Here is a 27,068-nt window from a genome sequence, read left to right on the forward strand (position 1 = left end):
TTGCAGAAAAGAATCAAAGGAATGATCTAAACTTGAAGAAGAAAACAAAACACAATATCTTAACTAAGATTCTCTGCCAATTCAGTTCATGCATTAATAAATACAATCTGCTTAGATTAAACGTAAAATCTAACAGCAATATAAATTATATTCTAAAATATAAATAAGTACGTAACACCTTGGAATATGAGATGCATTAAAAAAATGTATATCCTCAAGAACGTCGTTCTTTTATCGCTTAGATGTGGAGTGGATTAGATGTTCCAATAAAAGTAATTACAATGAATAAAGCTATTATTTATTTTCTGTGTCAATATCATGTCTTCGTTTTTGTCAATTTTGTGTATTCCGGAAACTGTAATTGTCGCAATAAAATGTGTTCAACTCATTTCTTTCCTTCCTTTTCTTAATGTCAATTTCACGTTATTTTATCTGATTAAATAATTTGGCGGGCGATCGTTAAATAAATAATAATTTCTGCAAGGTTGTGGCTGTTGAAAAGGCACAAAGCGGTTCACAAAAGATGTGTGTGCGAGAGTTGCGACGTTTCCTTATTACTTTTAATTTTGTCACAACTTAAGCACACATTCACTTTGAACTTACACATCATGACACACTTGCTGCATCCAGCGATGGCCGAGAATCTTACAATCCCAAATTGGAACTTCTTTTATCGTGGTCAAGCGAACAAACTATAAATGATATGCTGCGTCAATATTGACGATTCGCATTGTTTGATTTGTGTAATTAGGAAATACTTATTTGTAAACCGCACTGTCCCATTGTTTCGTTTCTGCTTTCAAGTTTGCTTCCATTCGTGGGAATATCTAATATGATTCATTACATGAAATGTGTAAATTAGGAGTTATCAGATTTTTTTGTTAGCATTTAAAATAAGGTGGAAAAAAATATCAAGGAAAACAAACAGACTCTTTTCATTGACGAACATCTTTTAGCACTCCCGAATTGTTGCCTAATTAGAAGATTCTTAGAAAAACTTACTTAACAGTTTTAGACATAAACGAATTGGACATATTCACTATAAAGCGTAAAATATAATAATCATTAATAAATGTATGTTGTTCATTCAGATTATTTTGAATTCACTTTGTTTCATAATTCATTTCATTATTTTTATATTAAAATACTCACTCATAATATTCTAATTCCTTTACTAATATTATTAATATTTGCTAAGTAGGTCTAATTTTGTTTGATCGTTGACCATAATGTTCTTAATCAGTCTCCGTTTTGTAAATTTGTCTTAAGACAACAAAAAATCGTCTGTGTTTACCAAAAGTGCCATTTTATTAGTTCAAAGTTTTAGCATGTTTACACAATGTTTACAAATCAGAGTGATTTTTTCCAAAAGGATTTATGGTTGATGTTATTAGGTGATTTGAAGTGTTTATATTTAATTTAATAAACATTTATAATAAAATATAACAAGATCATAATTTCATACCAAATCAAGTGGTTTATCAAGTCTCTTCATATTTATCTTTATGAATTAGTTAAAATATTTTGTTTAGTAACTAATGTTTTTTTTATTATTATTTAAATTACAATTGATACTAAATACACATTCAAAAACACACCAACTTCAACATTAAAATATTTGTGCACATGGACATGTTTGTAGAAACTTAACTCATCTAACTGGAATTAATTTTACAATTTATATAAAATGAAATGAAATATTAATAAAAATAATAAATTCGATCCCAGTTTTAAACCAATATACATTATTATGTGCGTCAAGTCTGAAGGCGTTAATATTTATCAATTTTATTGTTACAATAATTAATATTTATAAAATTAACTTGAAAAACAAAACATATTTTTTAAAATAGGAAAAACAAAATTTAATATTATTGCACTGCATATAATTATTTAGTTTTGTAAGGTTTGTCTTCGATATATTATATCTAAATTTACATAATAATTTAATAACTGTTGTAAATAAAATTTCGAAACTAGCAATTATAATTTAAAATATCAAACTGATTACTATTATCAATATACATACGTACTTATGTTTAAAATATGAGGAAATGAATTAATATGTATTTATACAAATAAATTAAAATATAGTTAAATGTCTAAAAATTAAGAATAAAAAAAACTATTTATTACTTTATGAAAATTTTAATTAAGATTTATTTGATTAATTACATTTTTACATTAATATAATACTTTTATAATTATATAAATGGAAAGGATAATATTAATTAATATTGTATGTCCTTCTAATTATCATAAATTAAGTATAAAATAATGTAGAATTGTGACGAGATGTATTTTAAATAAAACAATATTTTCTTAATTATTGTAAATGTTTTAATTGTTTAGTTTAATATTGAATTAGTTATAATAAGAAAAGTATTGCTGAATCCCATTTATATACTAAATTATTTTAATATATAATTGTGTAAAACTAAATACGATTTTTCTTTGATAAAAGTTATGTGTGTATACAGATGGATCTTGTATGTTCTGCCAAATACGTGCGACCATTAAGCAAATAGTTTTAAAGTTGATGTTGCCTTTGGAGTGTACGAAGAAAGAAGAGAGAAAGGACAGAGATAGAGAAGAGAAGAGAGCAAGAGTATACATTTCTGCTGACAACTTTACAGCTTTTGATACTTGTTACATTTTTATTATGGGTTTCCTAGTTGTCGGTCAACCGATATATAGCTTAAGTCCAGTTCGCCTCCGCCAGTTCACCAATAGACACGCTCCCGTTCGCATCTCAAGTCATTTACAAAATTTATATCCAACAGTTTGCGCGTTCAGTCATAACACAAAACGCGTGTCATAACACCAAACACATCCACACATAGTCGAAATCGCATAGTTTGGAAAGCATCAACACTCACATCCACCGCAATAATTATGCAGTTTTCGAAGACTGCGAAAAGGACTAACTGATCTAATTTATGATATTTATTTATTTGTTTATTTATTGTTGTGCTTCGTTCATCATCAACAAGAATGTGCAAAGAGGAAGTCGTCGAATCTCACCAGAAGGACATTCAGCTCGAAGACCTCAGGGCGGCTCCAACAGCTGATAAAAAGTAAGTCCCACTCGAAACAGCTGCTATTGTTATTATTACAGCTTCTCTACATATATACATTTTTTTCAAACTCCAAAAGGTCATGGTTATTTAAAATTGTTTAGAAGCCGGCACGGGACGCTGATAAAGACCGTATCTCCAACACCCGAAATCATTTGTAATCATCATTAAAGTTATCTTGATTTTCTTTTCTTAACACAATCACTCGATTTTTAATTACATCTTAATCATACGGTTTAAATATTTGCGTTTCCAATTCTTAAACATATTACCGTTAGCTAAAGTGTAGTTATTATATTACTATATTAAAGAATCAGTTTGATATGATCTGGAAGATTTCATTCATGCTCATTTTAATGTATAAAAAAAGATGATGTGCATTAAGAACTGTGCCAATTATATTTAATATAATAATTGCACATTGAACTAACTTTGCAAATCGCGATTAAAGCGTATTTCATTTGCAAAGTTATGCAAGTAAACAAAGCGTGTATTAAACGCGTTATTTCATGTAACAGTAAAATAGTTAAATGAGTTTAAGATCGATGCGTGATTACATAGTTTACAGCGACAAAGTCAATGCCAATTGCTCAACTATGATAATTACGTGCGTACATTTTAAATGCGTGTTGATAAGAAAATAACTTAATCTGCGAATTATTTAATCTTCAGGAAATAGATGCTGTCTATTATTTTCTTTATAAAGTTTTAATTAATTTCTTTATTTTCAGAAATGCCAGTAAAAGTTTTACGACTCGCCAAAAAGTTGGGTTGGTTATGCTTGCCACCGTGGAGTTCTCCAGCTATTGCTCAATGTCCATCATGGCACCTTTCTATCCGCGCGAAGCTAGGGATAAGGGCATGTCGGAATCTTTAGCCGGATTCGTATTCAGCTTTTACGCTTTAATCATATTCGTATCATCGCCAATATTCGGTAAAATTGTAAGTACAAACGCTCTGAAATTAACAAAGAAAATCATTACAATTAAATATATTCATTTGCAGTTGCCGAAAGTCGGTGTCAAACTTCTATTTATTGGAGGTATAGTTACCTCGGGAATATGCAGTATTATATTTGGGTAAGTTATCAATATGAAAAAAAAACTGTAAGTTTAATGTCCTGATTTTTGGAATTTGTAACTATGGCTTTTATTTAAATTTACTTAAGATTACTTAAACTATGTGTGTTTAAGATTGCTTGAAGTAACAAGAGAAATGTAATTGCAAGCAATATTTACTATTTTTATGATGTTGTATACGAAATTAAAGCGTTAATCCAATTCAGATTAGATCTTTGGGTAATCTTATGCGAACCAGAAACACGTCACGCGTCACAACTACAAAAGGAATTAAATACAATACATGAAGATACAATTGTTAATAGATTGTATGATCCCTGTGGCAATTGTGTGACCTATAACTGAAATTGTCTCTAGTTTTACGCGTAGAATGCCAATTGCCGTCCACTTAATTTAAATAACCCAAAACCGAATTAAAGAAATAATCGTATGCACGTTACGAAAAGAGAACGCTAAATACTATTTATAATGACTAAGAAGAAACGTGGAACTAATATAGTTAAAATTAGCACTCCATTGGATACACAATATCTCATATTTTTATCGCGGAATGATGGGACCGGTTTCTTGGGGATCAACTTGTTCCACACGAAATATGTCATAAACGGATGCACCATTACTTGAAACAGTAGATTTACCTAAAGCCATCACCTCTTAAAAAATAATTTCCAAAATAAGATTTTCTTAAATTTCATAATTCCTTTATAATTAATGTTTTTTTAAAACTAACAATATGAATAATTACAATAATAAATTTATTGTATTAACATAAATAATATTAAATTTCTTTCATATAATCTATTGAAAACTAATAGTTTTATGTATTTTAGTTATAAAACAATTCGATTTAAAAATATGTAAATATATGATAAATTTCATATCTATTACTTTATGAAATATTTAATTTCGTGCTCGGTGATCCTTAAAGCATATGAATTGCTTTCCGCTATGAAAATGATTATCAAGTGATAATATTAACGGATTCCAGACTACAACATTTCTAATGAGCTTTCGAAATAAGAGAATGAACGTTACGTTGTTATATCTACATTTAAAATGTGTATAATTATAGACATAATGTAAGCTTAATATTTATTTAATTATGGTTCTGTAAATCGGTAACGCGCATTGATTAAGTTTTATTATCGATGCGAAAGTAAATGTAAAATAGCTCGGACAAACTTTGAAACAATATGAAATATTTAAAATTGTGATACTTTCTTCTGTTAAACTGGAGAACTGCATTTGCAACTTTCTAATAATAAATTATTAGATGCATTTGCTCGTGATTCTATAATTAACTTGAGTAGGTCTTCCGGTCCGGCAATGTCCTCGTGACTCAACAATGTATTTTATCCATCGAAAATGTTTCGTATTATTAAAATGATTGTCAATTTTTGCAGGACTCTCCATTACATCGACGATTTTTACCTCTTCGCAACGCTGTCTTTCCTGATCAGAGGTCTCGAAGCATTAGGAGCTGCAGCATACGCAACTGCAGGATACGTCCTCGTCATTAACATTTTCCCAAATAATGGTGGAACTGTACGAGTGAGTATTTAGTTTATCGTTTTTTTTTTAAATTGAAAGTAAATATTTATGAATATTGTTTGTTGTTTTAGGGCATACTTGAAACGTTCGTTGGTTTAGGTATGAGCGCCGGTCCTGCCATTGGTGGATTTCTCTATGCGGTATGTATATTAAACTAATTACATTTCTCTTCAAAAATAATCAATATTTATTGTTGCTCCAAACAATCATTGTTGATTTATTTCACTGATATTCATAATGCATGTAGTTTTCTCTCTTTCTAAATTGTACAATATTGATGAAAGGTACAGGCATTAAAAACATAACATTTAAAAGCCTTGGGGAGTGATATCAATTATTCATAAGAATAAGCTCAAACCGGTTGAGTTTTGCACACTCTTATAAACAATCAGAACGATTTTATAATTGAAGCAGACGATACTCGCAAATCTTATATGTTTTTGATCAACTTTATTTTTTTTCTAGGAAGATTGGAGGCTTTGGGTTACCATTTTACGTAGTTGGTACGATAACATTATGCGTTGCACCGTTAAATGTCTTCTTGTTGCCATCAAGTAAAGGTAAATAAATAAATAAATTATGCAATTGTGCATCAATTTGCTTTGTGAATTGCTGAATGCGTGCGGATTATGACTTTGACTTTGGCTAAATGTGGCGAATAACATTTTCAGAATGTAACGTGAACATGAAGAGCGGCTCCTTTAGGAGCATACTTAAAATTCCGTCTGTGATTGTAACCTGCTTTATTATTGCCCTCGTCTCGACGACCTGGGGATTCCTCGATCCAACATTAGAACCGCATCTGAGACAGGTAATAAAAAAAAAGAAAGATACGCAAAATATATACAAATTAATATTCTTATAATAAAGATGTATAATAAAATTATTAATTTATTTGTTTTCAGTATAATTTAAGCGCCAGTAATATTGGTCTCATCTTTCTTCTTCTCTCAGGGATGTACGGAATATTCAGCCCTTTTTGGGGTTGGGTTTCCGATAAAGTTACAAATTATTGGTGCCTTATGACTTTTGGTTTGTTCATGACCAGTTTCAGCTTAGTATTATTGGGGCCTTCGCCAATTTTGCCATTCCTCAAAGAGTAAGTTACAAAGTCAAATGAAAATGTTTATATAATTTTCCATTAGTTTTTAATTTTTTCGGATTTTTTATGATGAAAATCTTTACTTTTTTCAGATCGATTTGGCTCCATATTATAGCATTATCAGCATTAGGTATTTTTGTTGCTATGGGTTTAATGCCAACATATCAAAGTATTTTGGATGGTGCTGTGTAAGTATTAAAATTATTATTTGCATATATTCACCAATTAAAAACACTTTTACATTAAGCTTATCATTCAACCGTTATCAGTTAATATGTTCATACGCTAACGAATCTGAGAAATCACTATACATATTGTATATATTTTGATATGCAGACTTTATAATTTAAAATTTTGAAATGTAACCGCTTCAATTTCCTGTATTTTGTTTAATGTTTGTTTAGCCGAGATGGAGGATTTTCGGATAACATAGGGACGCACAGTCTGGTTGCTGGTCTTTGGTCATGCATATACTCGTTGGGTGAGATGCTGGGTCCGGCAATCGGTGGAGCTCTTCTGCAGCAATGGGGCTTTCCAACAGCAGCCACGTGTCTTGCTGGTGCGAATTTGTTGGCGGCTATTTGCACGTCTATATTCTTCTACATGAAGAGAGTAAGGAGTAAAGTGGAAGCAGTGCCGAAGGATTCGGACTCGGATTTAGAAAAGACAAACAGTGCAACGACGATACCGCTGGAAAACGGCTGCAGCAACGGTGATATTTACACTATCGAGAATAACGGATCTGTTAAAATGTAATTGATATTAAATTATATATTTTTTATATTGTTAAAGAAATAAACGTTTATTTTTGAATAGCACTCGCTTTACTTCACCAAAGGAATCTCATATCTATAATGCACCCCGCAAATAACTTGTTTGCTTATATATAGTGGCTGTCCTTTTTTTATCTCCCAGACATAGTAATCTATATACCTGTTGTCCGATAAGTGCGTCGGTTTTCGATAAGGAACCTGAGGAAAGAAATATTTGTTTTTATCGATTCAATAAGTTCTCTGCTCGCATCGTCCTCACGTGCGCCTCAATACTTACACAGTTTAAGTAAGTAATTGTATAAATTACATGTGGTATCCAATTTTATTACAATTATCTTATAACGCAGGTAATTTCACTTATACTTAACATATATTTCTACGAGTAGAAATGATTAATGTATTAATAAAGAAATCGCTTGAAATGATATTCAGATTTTTAACCCCGTTATCTACGAAGAAACGGAAATATAAACAAAAGTTAATGTAAATATAAAATAGACTTCACTAAGTTAGAATTCTTTATCTATTGGTCGTTAAGTAATGAGGGATCAATGTGTAAGAGTAATCAGTCAGGTCTTAGCTCTCGAGCCGAGCGCGTTTCCAAAACAAATCTCACACAATTCGAGAGTGTATTTGATAAAGTCTTTAAATTTAAGTAAACAACATTTTACTGCGTCTCTCGATATCAATCCACAATTGAATTTTGTTCGCGAAATAATCGTGAAAGAAAAAATACGATGGACGATTTCAGTTTAACGGTACGGGTTTCAGACGAAGGAATGGAGAAAGATGAAAGGATACAAGCGAAATCGAGCCGATCCTCGTCTCCGGATTTCAGAACTCCACCGAGTAGCACGATCACAGCGAATAGCGAGAGCAGGATAATCACCTCTTCGATATCCACACCTTCATCGAATCCTTCCTACAGACCGATGCGAAGCAAATCAATGTCGAACATATGTGCAGAATCATATACAACTGGTGATATTAGAAGAATTAAAGAGAGATTACTAAGGTATTTATTTTCAATAAATAAAAAAAAACTTAAATTAATATTATTCTTTGCAATGTTATAGAATGAATTCTCACGTAGAACCGGCTGTGATAAAGAAGTTCTCCAGAGAGCAAAAATTGACTTTAGCTTCATTGGCTCTCGTAGATTTTATGAGCTTCTGTTCAATGTCGATTATGGCACCTTTTTTTCCAAGGGAAGCCGCGGAGAAGGGGCTTTCAGATACACTATCGGGTTTTGTTTTCAGCTTCTACGCTCTAGTGATGTTCCTAACATCTCCAATTTTTGGGAAATTGGTAAGCCCATCTGTATACTAGATTTATATTATTATTTGCACGTTATTATTGAAGACACCGAAACTAGGACCGAAATTTCTATTCCTTAGTGGAATGTTCACAGCCGGCGCTTGCAATTTGCTATTTGGGTAAAACGACTCAATAAATATATTAAGGATTAACGAAATTATATTGTTTTTAGAATGTTAGAATATATACATGATTATACATTATTTACAACATTTTGCTTAATTATAAGAGGATTGGAAGCTCTGGGAGCTAGTGCATTCTCAACTGCCAGTTACGTTTTCGTAATAAATACATTTCCAAATAACATCGGATCAGTTCTTGTAAGTTTTATTCGTAATGCTACTGTACTCAATAATACTAGTCATATACGCAATTATAATTCTATTAATTCGTTTTAGGGTATTTTGGAAACGTTCGTAGGATTAGGTATGAGCACGGGTCCTGCCATTGGTGGCATTCTGTATTCGGTATGTTTACTAATGCGTGAAAGAAACGTCCAAATATAGTTTAAAATGATATTTATAGTAACGTTTTCTAGGATAGCTAGGTGGATTTGATTTGCCATTCTTCGTTCTGGGGATTACAATGATTCTAATTATACCCATCAATGTTTGGTTACTACCTTCTCTAAAAGGTAACTAATCATTATAATTTTGATTTGTTTCTAATCTTAATATCTATTTTAGAATTTAATATGAACAATAATTCTATCTCAGTGCTAAAATTAATTAAATTGCCTGCAGTAATTATTACCGGTTTAATAGTTGTGGTAGCATCGAGCACTTGGGCCTTCCTGGATCCAACTTTGGAGCCTCACCTCAGACAAGCAAGTATTGATATCGATTGTATTTCACGAGAGACTCACAGTTGTGATTATTTCAGTTCGATTTGGCTCCTGAGAAAATTGGTTTAATATTCTTGCTCTTTTCCGCTTTATACGGAATTTCAAGTCCTATCTGGGGTTGGTTGGCCGACAAGGTCAACAATCATTGGTCGATGATGATATGCGGATTATTTTTTAGCACAATTGGTTTACTTTTACTAGGACCTACCCCTTATATAGCGTATCTTGAAAGGTATTTTCTATTAAATATTAATAATGTATAACAAAGTTTTAACATTTGTATCATTTTTAGCTCGCTCTGGTTAAACTTGGTAGCTCTCTCAATATTAGGAATCTCCGTAGCATTAGCTTTGCTACCCACTTTTCAAAGCGTTTTAACGAGCGCAGTGTAAGTAAACTAACTAAATAATCACTAAAGCAATAATTATTAATTTAAATTCATATTTTCAGCGAAGGAGGATGCACTCCTTCGATGCAAATGTATAGCGTCGTGGCTGGTACTTGGTCTTGCATGTATTCATTAGGCGAAGTTATCGGACCTTCCTTGGGAGGTTTTCTTCTCCAAAATTATGGTTTCCCAATTACCTCAACAATTATGGCCGGAATGACGTTCTCTTTAGTAAAAACAAACAACGAAATTAATTACGATTTTACTTACGTTTTAAATTTTCAGAGTCTTATTGGATTGGTTTATTTCTCTTTGAGATCACGTTTCGAATTGAAAAAGTCGACGGCCAGTGAAAGCGACTTCGGCGATTCCTGGAACGAAAGCAACGAGAAAACGCCGTTATTGGTATCTCTAACTGATACTGACCACCGCTTATATACAGAAGAGAAGGTTCAGTGCTACGAGCAAAGCAGAAGGATGGACAATCAAGTTGGATAATTCGCAACAATTATTTATACATTTTGAATAACTGCTGTTTTTATTTTCCAGAGCGGAGATATTGATTATGATCAAATCACTGATGTTAGAGGAACTGTGGCAATCACGGGTAAAGGAGCATGTGAAGTCTAATATGTAATGAAAGCCATGTGAATAATTATTTTTTTAATGCAATTAAATATTTATTACATTTTAATGTTAATTCTGTCGTATTATTATCGCAAAATTATCGTTTTTGTCAATGTACTGAATTATAAAGATATCATAAACATCTTAAGGTCTTTCTAGCCTTTGCGAATAGGATTTAATTGCATATATTTACGCATATTATAGTAATCATTAAAGGTTAAGACGCATTGCAAATATAAATTAAAATTCCGTTTGGATTATTGGAATTGTTAAACTAGAAATGTACGAGTGCTCTATTTATAGTCGACATGTTAATCGGCGATACATGAGAACTGAATATGTGGTTTATTGATTAAAGTTATTAATGTTAATTGATCACGTTACATATTAAAATTAATGAATTATAATGTTGGTTCTCAATCATACTTTTAATTACTATTTATTTATTAATATATTTAAATTAGAAGTAATAAATAATTTACATGATTCTAGAATCTAAATCATGATATATTACAAGATATATTACATATTAAAGAGATCTGTTGAAGACTGGTTATAAAAGAAGGTTATTATTGAATAACAATTCAGACAATTTTCCCGTATTAACTCATGCCCATTCATGCCATTATTTTATAAATCCTATACCATAGATAGGCTTATTTACGTAGCAAAACATGTTGATTTGGTTGCCTAGGTGCATCATCATCAAAAAATCACACTGCTGGTTGGCGTATTGCTATTGGTTCTAGCTGTGTGTCAATTTTGTTGTCTGTTTGTGACAGTCAAGATGGACAAAGTTTGATTGTTTTTATCGATATCATAGTAATATGCACTCCAATTAGTCTAAAGAGGAAACTTGTGGATCTCGAAATAGTCTTGCACCGAGTTGTCGAATTGCTAAAACCTACAAGTACGTACTTTTATTAAAACATCGCTTTTGAATAATTCTTTGTGAAGGTTATGGCAGTTGTGCGAAACACTCTTTCAGCCGCACAAAATATAAATAACGCGATTTTTCACACCTGAAATAGGTGCTACATATGAAATATGCTGTAAAATTTGACATTGAAATAAATCTAAATATACATTTTCAAATTGCCAAAATTTACTTTGTTTTCTGTAATTTCAGGATGAAGGTTCATTTATGGATATTACTGCTAGTCTCATTACTACTTACTCCAAATGTTTCATCAAAATCTAAAAAAACGAAATCAGTTACCACCTTGTTGGAGGCCAAATGGGCTGCAAGTCCTCTAGTATTAGAAGTTGCTGAGTATTTGGCTGATGAAAATGTAAATTTCTATTGGGATTTCATAGATTCTCTATGTGGAATGGATGAGCCTTTAAATGAAATATATAATGATAAAGAAAAGTATGATAAAATAATGGAGCATGCTTCAAAGTTAGTAACTGCTCAGCAGTTGTCTGTACTCAAACTTGGCCTGTCTTTACATATTTATTCTCCGAAAGTGGAGATGTTTGCTCAAATGGCAAGGGAGAGAAATTTATTGGATTGTCCTGCTGTGGCTGATGTCAATGGTGAATTAATTTGTGATGCTAATAAACTGAAATCTGCAATTGCCAAGGTATATATGATTCTTATTTAGAGTTTATAATTTTATTAATGTATTACTCTCAGGTTCATTCAGAGAAAACCATTCAATTATTCCAAGTTGATACACATTATCCAGGCTCTGAGAACAGAAGTGTTGCTGTAGTTTTATATGCAGAACTAGGCACCAAAGATTTTGCTAATTTCCATCAAGTATTAAAACAAGAGGCACAAGCTGGAAATATTGATTATGTTGTCAGGCATTTAGTTAAAGTAAGTATAAATTACTGTACAATTGCAACAGATGAAGTCAATATTACGTAATTACAGGAACCTTCTGACCGTCGATTAAGATTGTCTGGGTATGGAGTTGAACTCCAAATGAAATCCACTGAATATAAAGTTCAAGATGATTCAAACGTCCAAGATAAAGATAAATCTGCTGAAGATGTATCTCAGGAGGAGGATGATGTTGAACTTGAGGGATTCAATTTTGGAAAATTGAAGACGTTATTCCCTGACCATAAGAAAGATTTGGAAAAATTCAAACAATATTTGGAAGAAACTTCAAATGAAATGGCACCTTTGAAAGTCTGGCAATTCCAAGAATTGAGTTTGCAAGCAGCTGAAAGAATCATGTCTGCTCCTAAAGAAGAAGCCCTAAAGGTATTCACGAACATCGCGCAGAATTTCCCTATGCAAGCTAAAGGATTAGTTAAAACTGTCGTTCGGGAAGAACTTAAAAAGGAGATGAGAAGAAATCAGGATATCTTCATGGGATCGCTCAATCTGCAATCATCCGATACCGCTCTTTTCATCAACGGACTTTATTATGACGTGGATTTGGTGGATGTGTATGGAATTTTGGATGTTGTTAGACAAGAACTGCGAACGATGGAGGGATTGCACTCTATAGGAGTAGGAAACAAAAGATTATCAAATCTATTATCTTTAGATTTCACCGAATCTAATAGCGGACAGGATTTTGCAATGGACATTCGAGATTCAGCTATTAACTGGGTCAACGATATTGAAACAGATACTAAATACGGCAGGTGGTCAAGGAGTTTGATGGATTTCCTGAGGCCAACGTTCCCTGGAATGCTTCGTCAAGTCAGGAGGAACTTATTCAATTTAGTTTTATTAATTGATCCAGTTGATAGAGATTCCAGAACTTTATTGAAATTTGCTGAATCTTTTGTTGTTCATACTGCTCCTTTGCGTGTTGGTATTGTCTTAGCGGCACCGTCTTCTACGACTTTGACAGGATTAGAAGATCCTGCTGTTGCGATGGTCTGCGCCTTTAATTACGTTTCGCAAAAGAAAGATTCTGCAGCAGCTCTAAGTTTCTTGACATCCGTAAGTTACATTTATATGAACTATAAACACATACGAATGATTGTAATCAGGTTTTAGGATCGGTAAAAGATGGGTCTAAAGTGACTGTAGCTGATGTTAAGGAACAATTGAGAAAGAAATATAGTGCTGATATCGAAGATGTTCTGGGAGAAGATTCCGATTACGATTTCGGAAGACAGCTTTCTGAAGATTTCATTAGACGCTCAGGTTTACATAATTTGCCACAAGCCATGATCAACGGCATTCCTTTACCTTCAAACCAGTTGAATGCCGATGAATTTGAAGAGGCTGTTTTAACAGAAGTTATGTCCCAAACGCCAAATTTCCAGAAGGCCATATATCGCGGAAAACTGCAGGATAAGGATGATGTACTTGAATATATCATGAATCAACCTAACGTTATGCCAAGATTGAACGAAAGGATTCTTAGTAAAGATAATGTTGTTTATTTGGATATGACTGGGAAGGCTGCAAGTACAACAAATATTCCTGAATTGCTCAAATTATCACCAAGGGAAATGTCTGCCACTGCTTTGGAAAATTTGAATTATTTCCGTTTGATACGCAAAAGTGATAAGTATTATTCAATGACTTATTGGATCGTCGGTGATTTGAATTGCAAACGCAGTCGAGATTTATTGTTGGCTGCACTCGAGCATATGGTACGTATTTATTCCTACACTATTTATATTAAAGTTATAAACTATTTTATTGTAGAAATCTTCCGGTGATTCGAGAGTAGCTTTCTTGCCGAATGTGAACGGCGATGAAGATAATAAAATTAATAAAGTCGTCTTAGCCGCATTGGAATTACCACCAGAAAAAGCGTTGAACTATGTTATTTCTCTATTGAAAAATGGAGACATCGAAAGTGGAAAATACGATATTCCTGTAAATACTGTTACATATGTTGTAAATCAATTAATAACGTGTATTTTGTAGGCCGAACTATCAGCTAAAATTGAATCTCAAGAACTGTCACTTAAAATGTTACGTGTTTATGCTCAGAGAGTATTAAACTTTAACGTTGGCTCTCGAGGTGTTGTAGCTAACAGCCGAGTTTTGGGTCCTTTGGATGAAAAGGAAGAGTTTAGCATTGAAGATTTCGGTTTACTCGAGCAGTATAGTTCAGCAACATACATCGATAAACTTCAGCAAGCTTTGGAAAAGACCAAAGAGGATTACGGAGGTAATGTGTATTTTTCTACAATTTGAATGCATCTAACATATGATTTACAGAAGTATCAAGTGATTCTTTCATGAAAATGGTAAGTTTGCTCGTGTCTCGTCCGCAATCAAAATCAAGATTTGAAATTGCTTCCGAAAATGACGAATATTCAGTGATTAAAATACCAGCGGTAGAACCAGAAAAGGCCGCTTTTGATATTGTGGCTGTTGTTGATCCGGTATCGAGAGGCGCTCAAAAGATAGGTCCAATTCTGCAGGTTTTACAAGAAGTTTTAAATTGTAATATTAAGTTGTTCTTGAACAGCGTTGAAAAGAACAGCGATATGCCAGTTAAAAGGTTTTGTTAAGATATTTTGGTTGTGATTCATAATTTACTTATTTTATCCAATTGTAGTTTCTACCGATTCGTATTGGAATCTGAAGTACAATTTGGCGAAGATGGTAAACAAATAGCAGGGCCAATAGCGAAGTTTAATAACATGCCGCAATCACCTCTACTTACGCAAAATATCCATGTTCCTGAAAATTGGCTTGTTGAAGTTGTTCGATCGGTTTACGATTTGGATAATATTCGTTTGGAAAATGTTGATAACAATGTCCACAGCGAATACGAATTAGAACATTTGTTAGTTGAAGGACATTGTTTTGAAGCAACTACACTCAGTCCACCTAGAGGTCTCCAAATAACTTTGGGCAGCGAGAGTAAGCCTGTTATAGTTGACACTATAGTGATGGCTAATTTAGGTTATTTCCAACTGAAGGCAAACCCTGGTGCTTGGATATTGCGCTTGAGACAAGGTAGAAGTGCAGATATATACGATATTGCTAGGTAATTACAGAACACTGACAACATGACACTAAGCATAATAATATGTAAATGTTATAGTCACGAAGGAAGCGACACCCCACCGAATTCCAAAGATATCAAAGTTGTAATAAGCTCGTTGAGATCGAACATTGTTAAGTTGAAAGTTTCCAAAAAACCTGATAAATTATCTATGGATTTACTCTCCGAAGATGATTCAAATTCCGGCATTTGGAATTCGATTACAAGGTGAGATGATTAAAATAATGTTATTCTCCAAATTTTACATCTTTTTATTTTAGTTCATTCACTGGATCTGAAGATGACTCTGAAGAGAAGTTAAATATATTCTCTCTAGCTTCAGGGCATTTATATGAAAGATTCTTGCGCATTATGATGTTATCCGTTTTGAAAAATACCAAAACCCCAGTGAAATTTTGGTTTTTGAAGAACTATTTGTCTCCTCAAGTTAAGGATTTCCTTCCTTACATGGCTAAAGAATATGGTTTCGAATATGAACTCGTCCAATATAAATGGCCTAGGTGGTTGCATCAACAAACCGAGAAACAACGAATCATCTGGGGATACAAGATCTTATTCCTTGACGTGCTTTTCCCATTGGATGTTAAGAAAATTATCTTTGTCGATGCTGATCAAGTAATAATGATCCATAATAAGTTATAATTAATCGATTAATATTGATATTATTAGGTTGTAAGAGCTGATATGCGTGAGTTGCAACAATTGGATTTGGGTGGTGCTCCTTACGGTTACACTCCGTTCTGCGAATCACGACGTGAGATGGAAGGTTTCCGGTTCTGGAAGCAAGGTTATTGGAGGAACCATCTTCAAGGTCGTCGTTACCACATTTCTGCACTTTACGTAGTCGATCTTAAAAGGTTCAGGAGAATTGCTGCCGGCGACCGGCTGCGTGGTCAATACCAAGCGCTCAGTCAAGACCCTAATAGTTTATCCAATCTGGATCAAGATTTACCAAACAACATGATCCATCAAGTAGCCATCAAATCATTACCACAAGAGTGGCTCTGGTGCGAGACGTGGTGTGATGATGATTCTAAACGCCAAGCGAAGACTATTGACTTGGTAAAAATATTAAAAAAAAAATAATTAACAGTATATTTACTAATGTTGTTTTAGTGTAATAATCCAATGACCAAGGAAGCCAAATTAACAGCCGCTGTGCGGATTTTGCCTGAATGGAAGGGTTACGATGAGGAGATTAGAAAATTGCAAGAGAAAATCGATAAAGGCATTTTGGATACAGATCCTGCTGTTGAACAGGATATAGAGAAAAGTGAGTTTTAATTAATAACAATTTGTTTCTTTAATTACTAACGTGTTCTTCTTGCAGAATCGACTGATATACATACAGAATTATGATGAGGTTAATGATTCGTTTTCTTTTTTTTTAGTTTAATGTGTACAGTTTATCAACAATCGGGTGTTTAAGAATATATAAATCCTCTAATAAACAAACATCTTGAATGGATTGTTGTTACCATGATTTCTTCTTTTATTTAAACCTGATATCCTTGTTTATTTACAGTTTTAGTTTTTAATACAACCAAATATTTGAAGTATGTTCATTTATCGAAATAATTTAAGATTTAAATTTTATACATTTTAGTTATTTGAATGTATTTTGTATAATAATATGAATCAATTTGTGATGTTGGGGAGAGTCTTATATAATAAAACGCCAACAATATTATCAATATTATTAAGCATTTAATACACGTATTTGTACATATTATGTTTCAATCAATCGCATCATATTTAAATTGATCATTTGGTTTATACAGATAGATGAAAGCTTTAAATACGTTGCTTAACTAGCGAATAATGTAATTAATAGAAATATTTGAAATGCATTAAAATACGATAATAGATACATTTAATATGAAATAAGTTAATATATACATACAAACTTTATCAATATAGGAGTATGTACATAGTGTTGAAATGCATACGAGAAAAGTTTAAAGCTGAGAACGAAGAACTAATTTATCGCACCATGATTCTAATAAATATGTATGGCATTTCCCCAGGTCGAACTGCAGTATTTTACTCTGCAGAGAAACAGAAATGAGCTTTACGATGAATTTTTAACTGCATTCGTGCGTTTGGGTGAGCGTTCTGCAAGTTTTGCATTTTACATAACAGCAATAGTAGTACTTGCATTGGCACCGCTCGATTTTCTCCTCGACAACGGTCCTGTATCCTCGTCCGCAACAGAGTTGTCTGCAGCTGTCCGTGCCATTGGACGTCACATTGCACTTCCTAAAATAATTATCATTTTACAAGAAGCCAATTCGAGTAAGACAAAATAAATAAATAAAGCAAGAAAATGCGAAGAGAAATCTTAAAGGGCCGCTCGAATCTGAACTCGAATAATGTCTTTTCTTGTGCCAGATTCCGAGCAATTACGCATCGTTTAAACCATCCCGGAATTCTGTTGCTATGTCTCTCACCTGCCGACCGTTCCCAAACTGCCCAACTTGTCGTCCCTCGTGCAGTAATCCGGAGACTTCGTTAAATAAACAAACTGATCGGAGACGGATCTGCGACCTGGGACCTCCGGCACGTCGTTCTCCACTATCATGTACCCCTTCTGTATCTCCTTTGCATTCGTGAACTTTCTCAGCAACCTTTGTCCGATCTCCTTCATCGCGGGTATACCCCGCCAACATGTTTTTATGCTGCATGAACCCGAAACCCCGTGGCATTTACATTGAGTTATCAAACTTTCGGAAACGACCTGAAATCGAAACATCTTATTAAAAAGAAACATCTATTATTTTATTTATTGTAATTACTTTGCGACCAATTTTGTTGTTGTGCAGATTCACTGCTGCTATGTAATTCTTCATCGCACCATCAGTTTTATCTGGTGCTTTCTTCGTGTTGTGTTTTTCGACGGCGTCGACGAATCGTTTCGCAAAGTCTGTACCCCATTTCACGTTATCGCCGCAACCGCCCCATTTAAAATTGCCCATTGGGGGATCCTTTGGGGGACTCGAACAGGCGCAATGGTATAAACCTCCATTGGCGCAAGCCCTTGCCATGCTGAATGTTAAAGCTGCCGAGCTGATAGCGTACACGAAAGCTTGCTCTCGTGTTGCTAAAAAAAATATATTCGATTGGTTAGACGGATTATCTGTTAACATTTGTCTGAATTTTCAAAATATTAAATAATGCTAAAGAGGGTGGAAATACCCTTATGTTATTAACTTGTTACAAGATTCCCTATTTTTTAATATAAATAATATATTTCAAAAAAAAGTCGCACCTAAATATTCTTATCCTTCTTAGAAAAATAAATAATATCGATATTTTTTTAATATGAGAAAATTAATTCCATGAAAATATTATATGATTGTTTTGATTTTGAAGTAATTTTCAATGATATTAAAAAAAGAAAAAGGTTTTTATGTATGATTTCTTAAAAAAAAGTATAGAATATACAGTCTTTCAGCCCTTAAACCATATATTATGTATTTTCAATAAACTTGACGATAAGTTATGAAAGTAATAAAACAAATTTAAAAATAATTAAAAAGATAATTATTGTATGAGAAAGTAAAGTGAATATCTGTAAGTTCTGTATTAAATAATAATTATTGCTTAACTTATTATTTAATTTTCTCGTGAGGAAAGATAATTATTAGCAAATCATTTTTTTTGTGAAGAACTACATTCCGAACTGTAATTTCGGAATACGCTATTGTCTCGTTGTATTTTCTAATTTACTACCTCTTAGTAGATCTGGAGTTAATGAGGGGGCGGTGTCGATGCTGGAGCAGTTCCACCTACGATCCTCGAAGATCACCTTGCAGGTCTCCGATGCCATCTGGGCGGCACTCTGAACGTACGGCATAGTCTCCAAAGAATTTCTGCAGAGTTTGGTCTGCAATTTGGCAAAGCCATACCTTCTCCTTGCCACGGAACAAGGAGACTTGACGCCGGATCTGATGCCGCGTCCGCCGCTATTTTCCAGCGAATTCCAAGCGAGATGGGACCGTTGCAAGGACCTGAAAGAAATCGCGTGAAGTAAAGGTTAATAAGCGCGTGTGATATTATCAGGTATACGGGGGCGCCCTCCTAATTACAGGTGTAGCAGACGATTATTAGGTGCCAGTCTGACGCCAGGATTCCTTTTTTTAAATAGACTCTCCTTTTATTATTTATTGTTTCACCTTAAACACACCCCTCAGCTGTGTACGAACGCAACACAAAAAAAATATATAATCTATATATATATACGAAGAAGGAGGAGGAAATGCATAATTCATTTAATTAAACCCGGGAAAGTGTAGTGAGATAATGCTTCGATTAAGTTAATGAAGTGAAAAGGAAATTGGAAAATTGATACGACGTGTGCGAGACTGGTTTCCTTATTTTTCTCATTCGGGGCTCAGCTACGTGATGTACATTCTTATGCGGTACATTCTTATCACTGATCCGATTGCTGCCCGATCCGGACGATCGCATAATGGAATCGTTTTATTTTCTCCTCCTCCTTTTTCTTTCCTTCATTTATTTTCATTGGATACCATTTTTCCTACGGTATTCAAGAGCCGGATTCTTGCTTTCCCCTATTTTTATTGCGACAACAATAAAACAATTAAACGATTGCGGTAAATGACAGTAAAATATATTATTTTTACACTCGAAGATGAAGCGAGAGGATACAAAAAAAGTAACACCTAGTAGAACCGCTCAGCATCGGACAGGTATAATAAAGTTCCCGGCTACTCCCATACGACAATAGTACCTTAATCTGCAGCCTTGCACCCCGTGTCTAATTTACGTTCATAATCTCGTAATATATAAATGAATCTAGAAACTATTTATCAAGTGTACAGCAACAATCCTTATTTACATCGCCTTTATTCCCCATTAAATACGTCACTTTCAAATTTAAACATAAGTTTAAACCTTGTTAAATTTCTTGTATAAATAATAATTCCAATTGGCCATAAATACCATTGAAATATTATTCCTTTCAATATAATCTTTATGAAAAAAGATTAAAATACTGGCAAATTTCGATTATTACCTTTTATTACATTTATAATTAAATTATATTCCAACTAATTGGATACAATTATGTAATTTTATTTAAATATACATTTAAATAAAATTAAAACGTATACGAATAACAAAATATTACTAAAGTAGAAAAACTAATAATTATTTATTTACTTATTCAATTATTTGTAATATTATATAATAGTCTCCAACACAAAATAAAAAAATTGTAAATAGTTGTCTTACTTTTTTTTTGTTTATATTGATACTAATACTAATATTATTAATTAACTATTAACATTAAATAAATAAATTTAAAAAAATACTTACAGCCAACGAATTGCATACGCCGAGTACAAAATATTCAATATAATTAGGAAATTAATAAATATTTTGAAGTCCATTTGAATACCGTAATGTTTTTATTTTACTATTTCTCTCTTTTGTTAAGATTGAACTTATCCGAACCTTCAAATATTTTTGCAAAGTATTACATCACATCTTCAATTGGGTTTTCTTTTTTTGTTGTTGTTTGTTTTCAGGACCTTGTGGTCAGTGCCAGAGTTGTACGCGGACTGTGGATGAAGTTTTTTCAGTGATCTCTGAGCTCTGGGTAAATAAGAACGCGCGCGCGGTTTTGTATTCCATCTGGTTCTTTCAGAGAATTCATTTATCTTAAGAACGTATCCTTCTTATGTACTAATTAAAGCAGTTTTTGCAAGTAAAAATGTATGGAATTATGTTTAAATGAAAAATACTTAATATGAAATAATTTATGATTTTCATAAATTCAAAATTTTAAGTCAATAATATTCTCAATAATTCTTTATGTTTATTTGTTTTCAATGGATAGTATAATATAGTAGAATAATATAAAATGTTATTGTAGAAATTATAATAATATCGGGCTTGCGATATAGACCCAAAATTAGTTTATGTTATTAACAATAAATAACAACAATTAATAATCTTATTAAGTTTTAGATTGTCGGGATTTCGATATAGTCGAGATTTTGATTGTCGGGATTATGGTAGTCGGGATTTCGATATAGATTTCGAACGACGAGATTTCAATACACTCGGGGTTTCGAAAGTCGGGATTTCGAACATCGGGATTTCGGTTGTCGGGCTTGCGATTGCCACCGGTTTTGCTGCATATTGACAAATAAATATTATTATTAATAATCTTTTTCGTTGTTGTTAAAGAATGAATTCTGTTAAAATATATTTAATTTATATTTATTTAAGAGTTAGAAGAAAATTATATTAACAGGTTATGTTAACTTTCTTTGTTATTATATTAACAAAAAAAGAAAGTTTAAATTAAATAAAAATTTAAAAGTTATACTTTTGATTATACAATTAAAATATATTATAAACATATATAATACAATTGGTAAATACAAAAATTGTTAAAATTCCATGAGCCACTAGGTATATATTTGAACTGTTAGGGATATTTGAGACTCGTAGTGTTGGCTAACCTGCGAATACAATTTCATAATTAAAGAAGTATTTTGACAGTTACAGTCGAAAAACAAATGAATTATATAAATATTTATTATATGAAATAACTATGGCAACAACCAGAATTCCTGAGCAAAAAGTTATACTCTGCGGTGAATATGGTGTCGGGAAGAGTTCGATCTTTCGACGATTCGCAAACAATACTTTCGTAACTCGCAGTGACAGGCAGTCTACTTTAGGTTTAGATCACTACGATAAAATTTACAAAGTCGAAAATAAAAATATTAAGGTGACTTTGCAAAACTGTCCTTCCTTTTAAGATATAAACACATTTATGTTTCAGCTTCAATTATGGGATACTGGTGGCATGGAGAGGGTTGCTTCCATAACATCAAGCTATTACAAGTTTGCTGAAGCTGCAATTTTAGTCTTCTCCTTAGATAATCCAGCTTCATTCCATGTACTCTCACAGCATTTATTAGATATTGTCACATACGCTGAGAATGCGAAAATTTTTCTATGTGGGAACAAAGAGGATTTGGTGAATAATGTCTCACAAGTCTCTGAATCTGAAATTGAATCTTTTTGGTACAATTTGCTATACATATGCATCACTTTCTTTTTACCATATTCTACATTTTAGTGAACAGTGCCATAATTTAATCAACACAACATATAAAACATCTTGTAAAACTGGTGTGGGAATTGATGAAATGTTCGAAGACATTGCATATCAGCTGGTTCAATCAAACAGATCAAGAATTGAGTTGCAGTCAATGGACAGTTCAAGTTTCAAAATTGTTGGGCCTGCAGAGAATTTCGATGATGATTCCTGCCTTTGCTGAGGACATTTCCGCCATTTTAATATGGATCACATTCATTTACAATATAATCTAGTCTGTAGCTTATAAGCTTTTGTTACATAAACGATCCATGACGTCCTGAAAACTGTGATTGTTTTCTATCCACGATGATAAGAAATGAACAAAATTCCGAAGTTCTAAAACGGAAATTATTTAAAAAATATAATTAACTTGCTTTTTGAAAACAATAATCATATTTTTTTGTTGTGCCAAAGTGTTTTGTTTGTTTACAAATAAATTTATAAAAATGTATATACTTTTAATTTTTTGTTTATTGCAACTATACACTAATATATACACTTTTATATTTAATTGCTATTATCTGTTAAGAAGTATGTAAAAGTCAATCTTGTATCTTTGCTATTAAATAATAAATTTTTCTATAGTTCAATCAAACGTTAAGCATGTATATTTTAAGGAATAAGCATTTCAGTTAATGTCAATGTAAGAAGATGAGTTAAAGCTCATTAAAATTTTATCTTGATTTGGATATAATTTCAGGACTGAAAAGTTTATAGAGTATGCAAAACAGTGGAATGTGATGGTACGGATGGATTTACAATGGAGACTAGAAATTGGTTCAGAAAAGAGTGTGTAGAGGTGAGTTAGCGGCGAGCTGAGTAACCGTGTCCCAGTTGTTGAGGCAAGAGATGAGTATCTTATGCAACCCAAAGCAGGTCACATGTGCATCAGAAAGAGGAGATACTTAATCCTTAGTCCAAGAACACTTTCATTCGATTCCTATTTATAGTTATTGCTACCATTTAAATACCTGCCCACGCATTTTACCAACAATGCAAAGGCATTCTTTCACCTGAACTCATCAATTGCGCTACCTGCTTCTCCTATTTTCTATTCGCAATTTATTCCTGCTGCGCTTCTCTTTTTTTCTCTCGTCCTCTTCTGCTTACACGCGAACATCTCTCGAACGATGCGTGTTGATTATCTACGAGATAGAGCTTCAATTGGTGATTTATGCCTTTGAGATGATATTAATCCGGGAGAACCGTATATGTAGATGAGGAAGCCACGACGCGAGAATTTACAAGACGCTTCCTATTATATAAATTTACTTGCATAATTATTCAATCCGGGATCGCGATTCGAGGAGTGATCGATTCAAATCGAATTACTCTATGCTAATTAATTAATTATTAATGTTTCCTACTGCCTATGAACACGGCATCACGCGATCTTTCAATTAACTCCATTTTAAGTTACAAAACTCATTACTGCAGAATAATGCTTTTGTTTTCAAGTTTTAGTGCGTTATTTCATGCAATATTCAAGATCATAATTACTAAAAGTAAAAATAATCTTAACAATTTCATAAAGATAGATCATTTTATTTGGATTAATACAGTTAATTCACTATTTTAAATGAAATTAAAGTTTAGAAAATCCATATTGCTGAAATAAATTGGAGAACGATGAGTATTCCAACAAGTATAAGTATAAAAAAAATATATCCATGAGTGTTTACATTCCAACTGGTATGGAGATAATGGCATTTATTGAAAACTAATCTTTTTTGATGACTTTGTATGGTTCGAACGAGTTTGCCCGTATCGGTTTTTCTTTTCAGGTTTGCACTTTGATAAAGCTGTTGCAATTTCAGTAATTACACTCACGGCCGACTGACGCGATGATGCAAAGTAATTAGAATTAAGCCTAATTAAATGAAAAATAATATATTATTTTTTTCCTATTGAAGCCACATTTTTCTTTCCTTAAAGAAAGCCGACGCGTTGTGCAATGCGCTTCTTTATGCCTTTATATTATTCATCTATTATTATTACAAAACGATCGTAGCAGATTTAAAGACCATAAAATATGAATTACAACTTGCAGATGTAACCGTTACTTGATCGAATTTATTCAATTATCACAGTGTAATAAATAAATGCTGGTATAAATTTACTTTGGACACTTATAATGATTAACTTTATAAGAAGCCGACTGGACTAACATTACTCACTCCTACTATTGCGTTAATTAAGCTATTACCGTTTGATTTTATGCTTTATTTCGAGATTACCTTTTTCAAATGCGAACGCCGCATCGAGAAGCTAATTGTACGAATTGCATCGTTTTTCGATCTAATTCAGTCGAACTGGTAAATATCAAACGGTTTCTGTCGTTTAGCAACCAACCAACAATAGAAGAAGCATTTGCTTCAAAGATGTTGGATATCCCTTTAGCATGCTCAGGTGCGGCCCGACATACACATATTTATTTCCCCACAATCTAATTTATTTTTATCCTCTTCAACGTTTAAAATATTTTCGCAGAGCTTCGACGAGATTTACGGCTCTCATAATTTACACAGTACTTTGTTAATTACGAAGTTTCTAATTACGTGACGTTTTTCTATACATTTATATATATTTTTTTTCTAATTGAGAAATAATAAAAAAACATATTGATGCGTTTGTAGAATTTGCAAAAATTTACTTTCACTTCGTCCGGTGAATCTATCCATCAATCAATCAACTACTGATTCACCTAAGAGCGGTTGTTTTTTTACTATTTGTTTGCGACGATTGATTAATGTTTGGAGGTCGCGTGGATCCGCAATTGCAGAGCAACCTTATGGCACATGTATAATTCCATTTTTTTCTTCTTCCACACTCGATCCTTGTTGGTCTTTTTTTTTGTTGTACTTACATTCTTGGACTGCTCATCGCAAGGACTCTGGGGACATTGCGAAAATTGCTGAGGATCTTGATTTATTTCAGTTTTATTTTCTCCTTAGTTAGCACATCATCAATATTAATTAGATTCCAATACGGCGCTTACATAAATCAAACTCAATCAATGATGGTAGATATTCCATTTAACAGGTACGGCAGATTGTTAACATGACTGCTACAATTTACTACCAATTTTAAAGCATCTTCATTACACATTCTATTTTTTTTTACAATTCCAAAGAAGCTGTTGTTAGTAATTCATATATTTAGTCATATTATCACTTATTGACTAATTATAGTCTAATTTTTTTAGTATTTCTTATTAAATTTATCAAATTAGCTAAATTTAATTATAATGAAATATTGTTAAACAAAATAAATTAAAAATGTAAACTATTAAAAATGTAAACTATACGTTTTTATCTGTAATTATTTATGTAATTTTTATCTGTTGTATTGTATTAATTTGTGATTGTTTCTAATAAATACTTTTCTGAATTTTATGCTGTTTAGTCTAATAATATACATCAAATTAATTAATAAGTGTATTAACACATTATCGATATTATAAATAACTTTTAATAATGTATAAAATAGGGCTGAAAGACATATGGTCAGCAGCCCTTTACAACAATTCAATTTAATTTGATTTTTCTTATGTTATTTTGTTAAGTTTGTATTATAGTTGTTGCAATAATAATTATTATTGTATAAAACATTAAAATGAAAATGCAAGTTATTTTGAAATTGAAGTTTCTGTCGAGTTTAAACACTTTCGAAAGACAATTGAATGCAAATAGATTTTTTTTTTGGTTTCGTTTCCTGATTGTTATGTACAAGAACTACGTAAATCGTAGTCAATGACAATTAGTAGTTTGCGTTCAGTCGTGATGCTTCGCTTTTGCACGCCTAAATAAGGTTAGCCCACGCTTATTTAGGTTGAGCACATCGACTATTCCTAATTCCCAGCAATTCTTATTTTCTGTTTTATCTAAATATTTCTTAATCCTAATAATAATACTAATAATAATAATTTTAGTTGTTTGTCTAAGAATGATATATTTTTAATTACTAAATTATTTTTTAATTATAGTTAGTTAAATATTTGCAATTAGGACGAAAAGATCTATAGTCACCAGCTCTTTTTAATGGTTAGCTATAGAATATTTTCATTCAGAACAATAATAAATGAAGGTTAATTACTGCAGAGGGTTATTGACGATAGGTTTTTCTTTCCAATTAATATTGATTTATTTATATAGAATTGTTACAATTATTTTATATTAAATATGATTTTTTCAATGTTTCTTCTTTGTTAAACTTATGAGTTA

The 27,068-nt window shown here is 32.3% G+C and overlaps 5 protein-coding genes and 1 long non-coding RNA gene across 7 annotated transcripts; 4 read left to right on the top strand and 2 right to left on the bottom strand.

Annotated features, from left to right (window-relative positions):
- Positions 1-2,481: 2,481 nt before the first annotated feature.
- Positions 2,482-7,597, top strand: LOC108566020 (MFS-type transporter SLC18B1-like). The gene is made up of 10 exons (XM_017925719.1): positions 2,482-3,077; positions 3,809-4,019; positions 4,083-4,156; positions 5,560-5,707; positions 5,779-5,847; positions 6,177-6,267; positions 6,379-6,518; positions 6,613-6,806; positions 6,902-6,997; positions 7,214-7,597. Exons 1-10 carry the CDS (start codon positions 2,995-2,997, stop codon positions 7,563-7,565), a joined length of 1,458 nt encoding a protein of 485 aa, XP_017781208.1. The 5' UTR covers positions 2,482-2,994; the 3' UTR covers positions 7,566-7,597.
- Positions 7,598-7,747: 150 nt separating this feature from the next.
- LOC108566021 lies at positions 7,748-11,743 on the bottom strand. The gene is made up of 3 exons (XR_001891196.1): positions 11,677-11,743; positions 10,402-10,502; positions 7,748-7,780 (listed from the first exon to the last, which is right to left on the bottom strand). It is a non-coding gene; the product is annotated as an uncharacterized LOC108566021 (long non-coding RNA).
- On the top strand, positions 7,819-10,809 carry LOC108566019 (MFS-type transporter SLC18B1-like). 2 transcript variants are annotated; one of them, XM_017925718.1, is made up of 13 exons: positions 7,819-7,868; positions 8,354-8,597; positions 8,659-8,890; positions 8,945-9,018; positions 9,072-9,219; positions 9,298-9,366; positions 9,443-9,533; positions 9,586-9,725; positions 9,782-9,975; positions 10,036-10,131; positions 10,194-10,362; positions 10,417-10,620; positions 10,681-10,809. In XM_017925718.1, exons 2-13 carry the CDS (start codon positions 8,362-8,364, stop codon positions 10,759-10,761), a joined length of 1,734 nt encoding a protein of 577 aa, XP_017781207.1. In that variant the 5' UTR covers positions 7,819-7,868; positions 8,354-8,361; the 3' UTR covers positions 10,762-10,809. The 2 variants fall into 2 exon arrangements, with proteins under 2 accessions (XP_017781207.1, XP_017781206.1); XM_017925717.1 differs by having other exon boundaries at positions 7,844-7,929.
- LOC108566018 (UDP-glucose:glycoprotein glucosyltransferase) lies at positions 11,492-17,187 on the top strand. Its single transcript, XM_017925715.1, has 14 exons — positions 11,492-11,668; positions 11,888-12,344; positions 12,398-12,583; positions 12,641-13,669; positions 13,720-14,331; positions 14,387-14,560; positions 14,612-14,858; positions 14,909-15,194; positions 15,252-15,686; positions 15,744-15,911; positions 15,965-16,319; positions 16,374-16,766; positions 16,821-16,977; positions 17,035-17,187. Exons 2-14 carry the CDS (start codon positions 11,889-11,891, stop codon positions 17,061-17,063), a joined length of 4,527 nt encoding a protein of 1,508 aa, XP_017781204.1. The 5' UTR covers positions 11,492-11,668; position 11,888; the 3' UTR covers positions 17,064-17,187.
- A 442-nt stretch (positions 17,188-17,629) lies between these two features.
- On the bottom strand, positions 17,630-21,277 carry LOC108566016 (protein Wnt-11b-2-like). The gene is made up of 5 exons (XM_017925713.1): positions 21,045-21,277; positions 19,437-19,714; positions 18,500-18,804; positions 18,155-18,441; positions 17,630-17,963 (listed from the first exon to the last, which is right to left on the bottom strand). The coding sequence occupies exons 1-5, from the start codon at positions 21,116-21,118 to the stop codon at positions 17,789-17,791; spliced, it is 1,119 nt and encodes a 372-aa protein (XP_017781202.1). The 5' UTR covers positions 21,119-21,277; the 3' UTR covers positions 17,630-17,788.
- A 929-nt stretch (positions 21,278-22,206) lies between these two features.
- Positions 22,207-23,219, top strand: LOC108566015 (GTP-binding protein ypt1). Its single transcript, XM_017925712.1, has 3 exons — positions 22,207-22,470; positions 22,525-22,769; positions 22,825-23,219. Exons 1-3 carry the CDS (start codon positions 22,291-22,293, stop codon positions 23,024-23,026), a joined length of 627 nt encoding a protein of 208 aa, XP_017781201.1. The 5' UTR covers positions 22,207-22,290; the 3' UTR covers positions 23,027-23,219.
- Positions 23,220-27,068: the final 3,849 nt, after the last annotated feature.

Source organism: Nicrophorus vespilloides, unplaced genomic scaffold, assembly GCF_001412225.1.
Source record: "Nicrophorus vespilloides isolate i.1.1-1 unplaced genomic scaffold, Nicve_v1.0, whole genome shotgun sequence".
NCBI lineage: Eukaryota > Metazoa > Arthropoda > Insecta > Coleoptera > Silphidae > Nicrophorus > Nicrophorus vespilloides.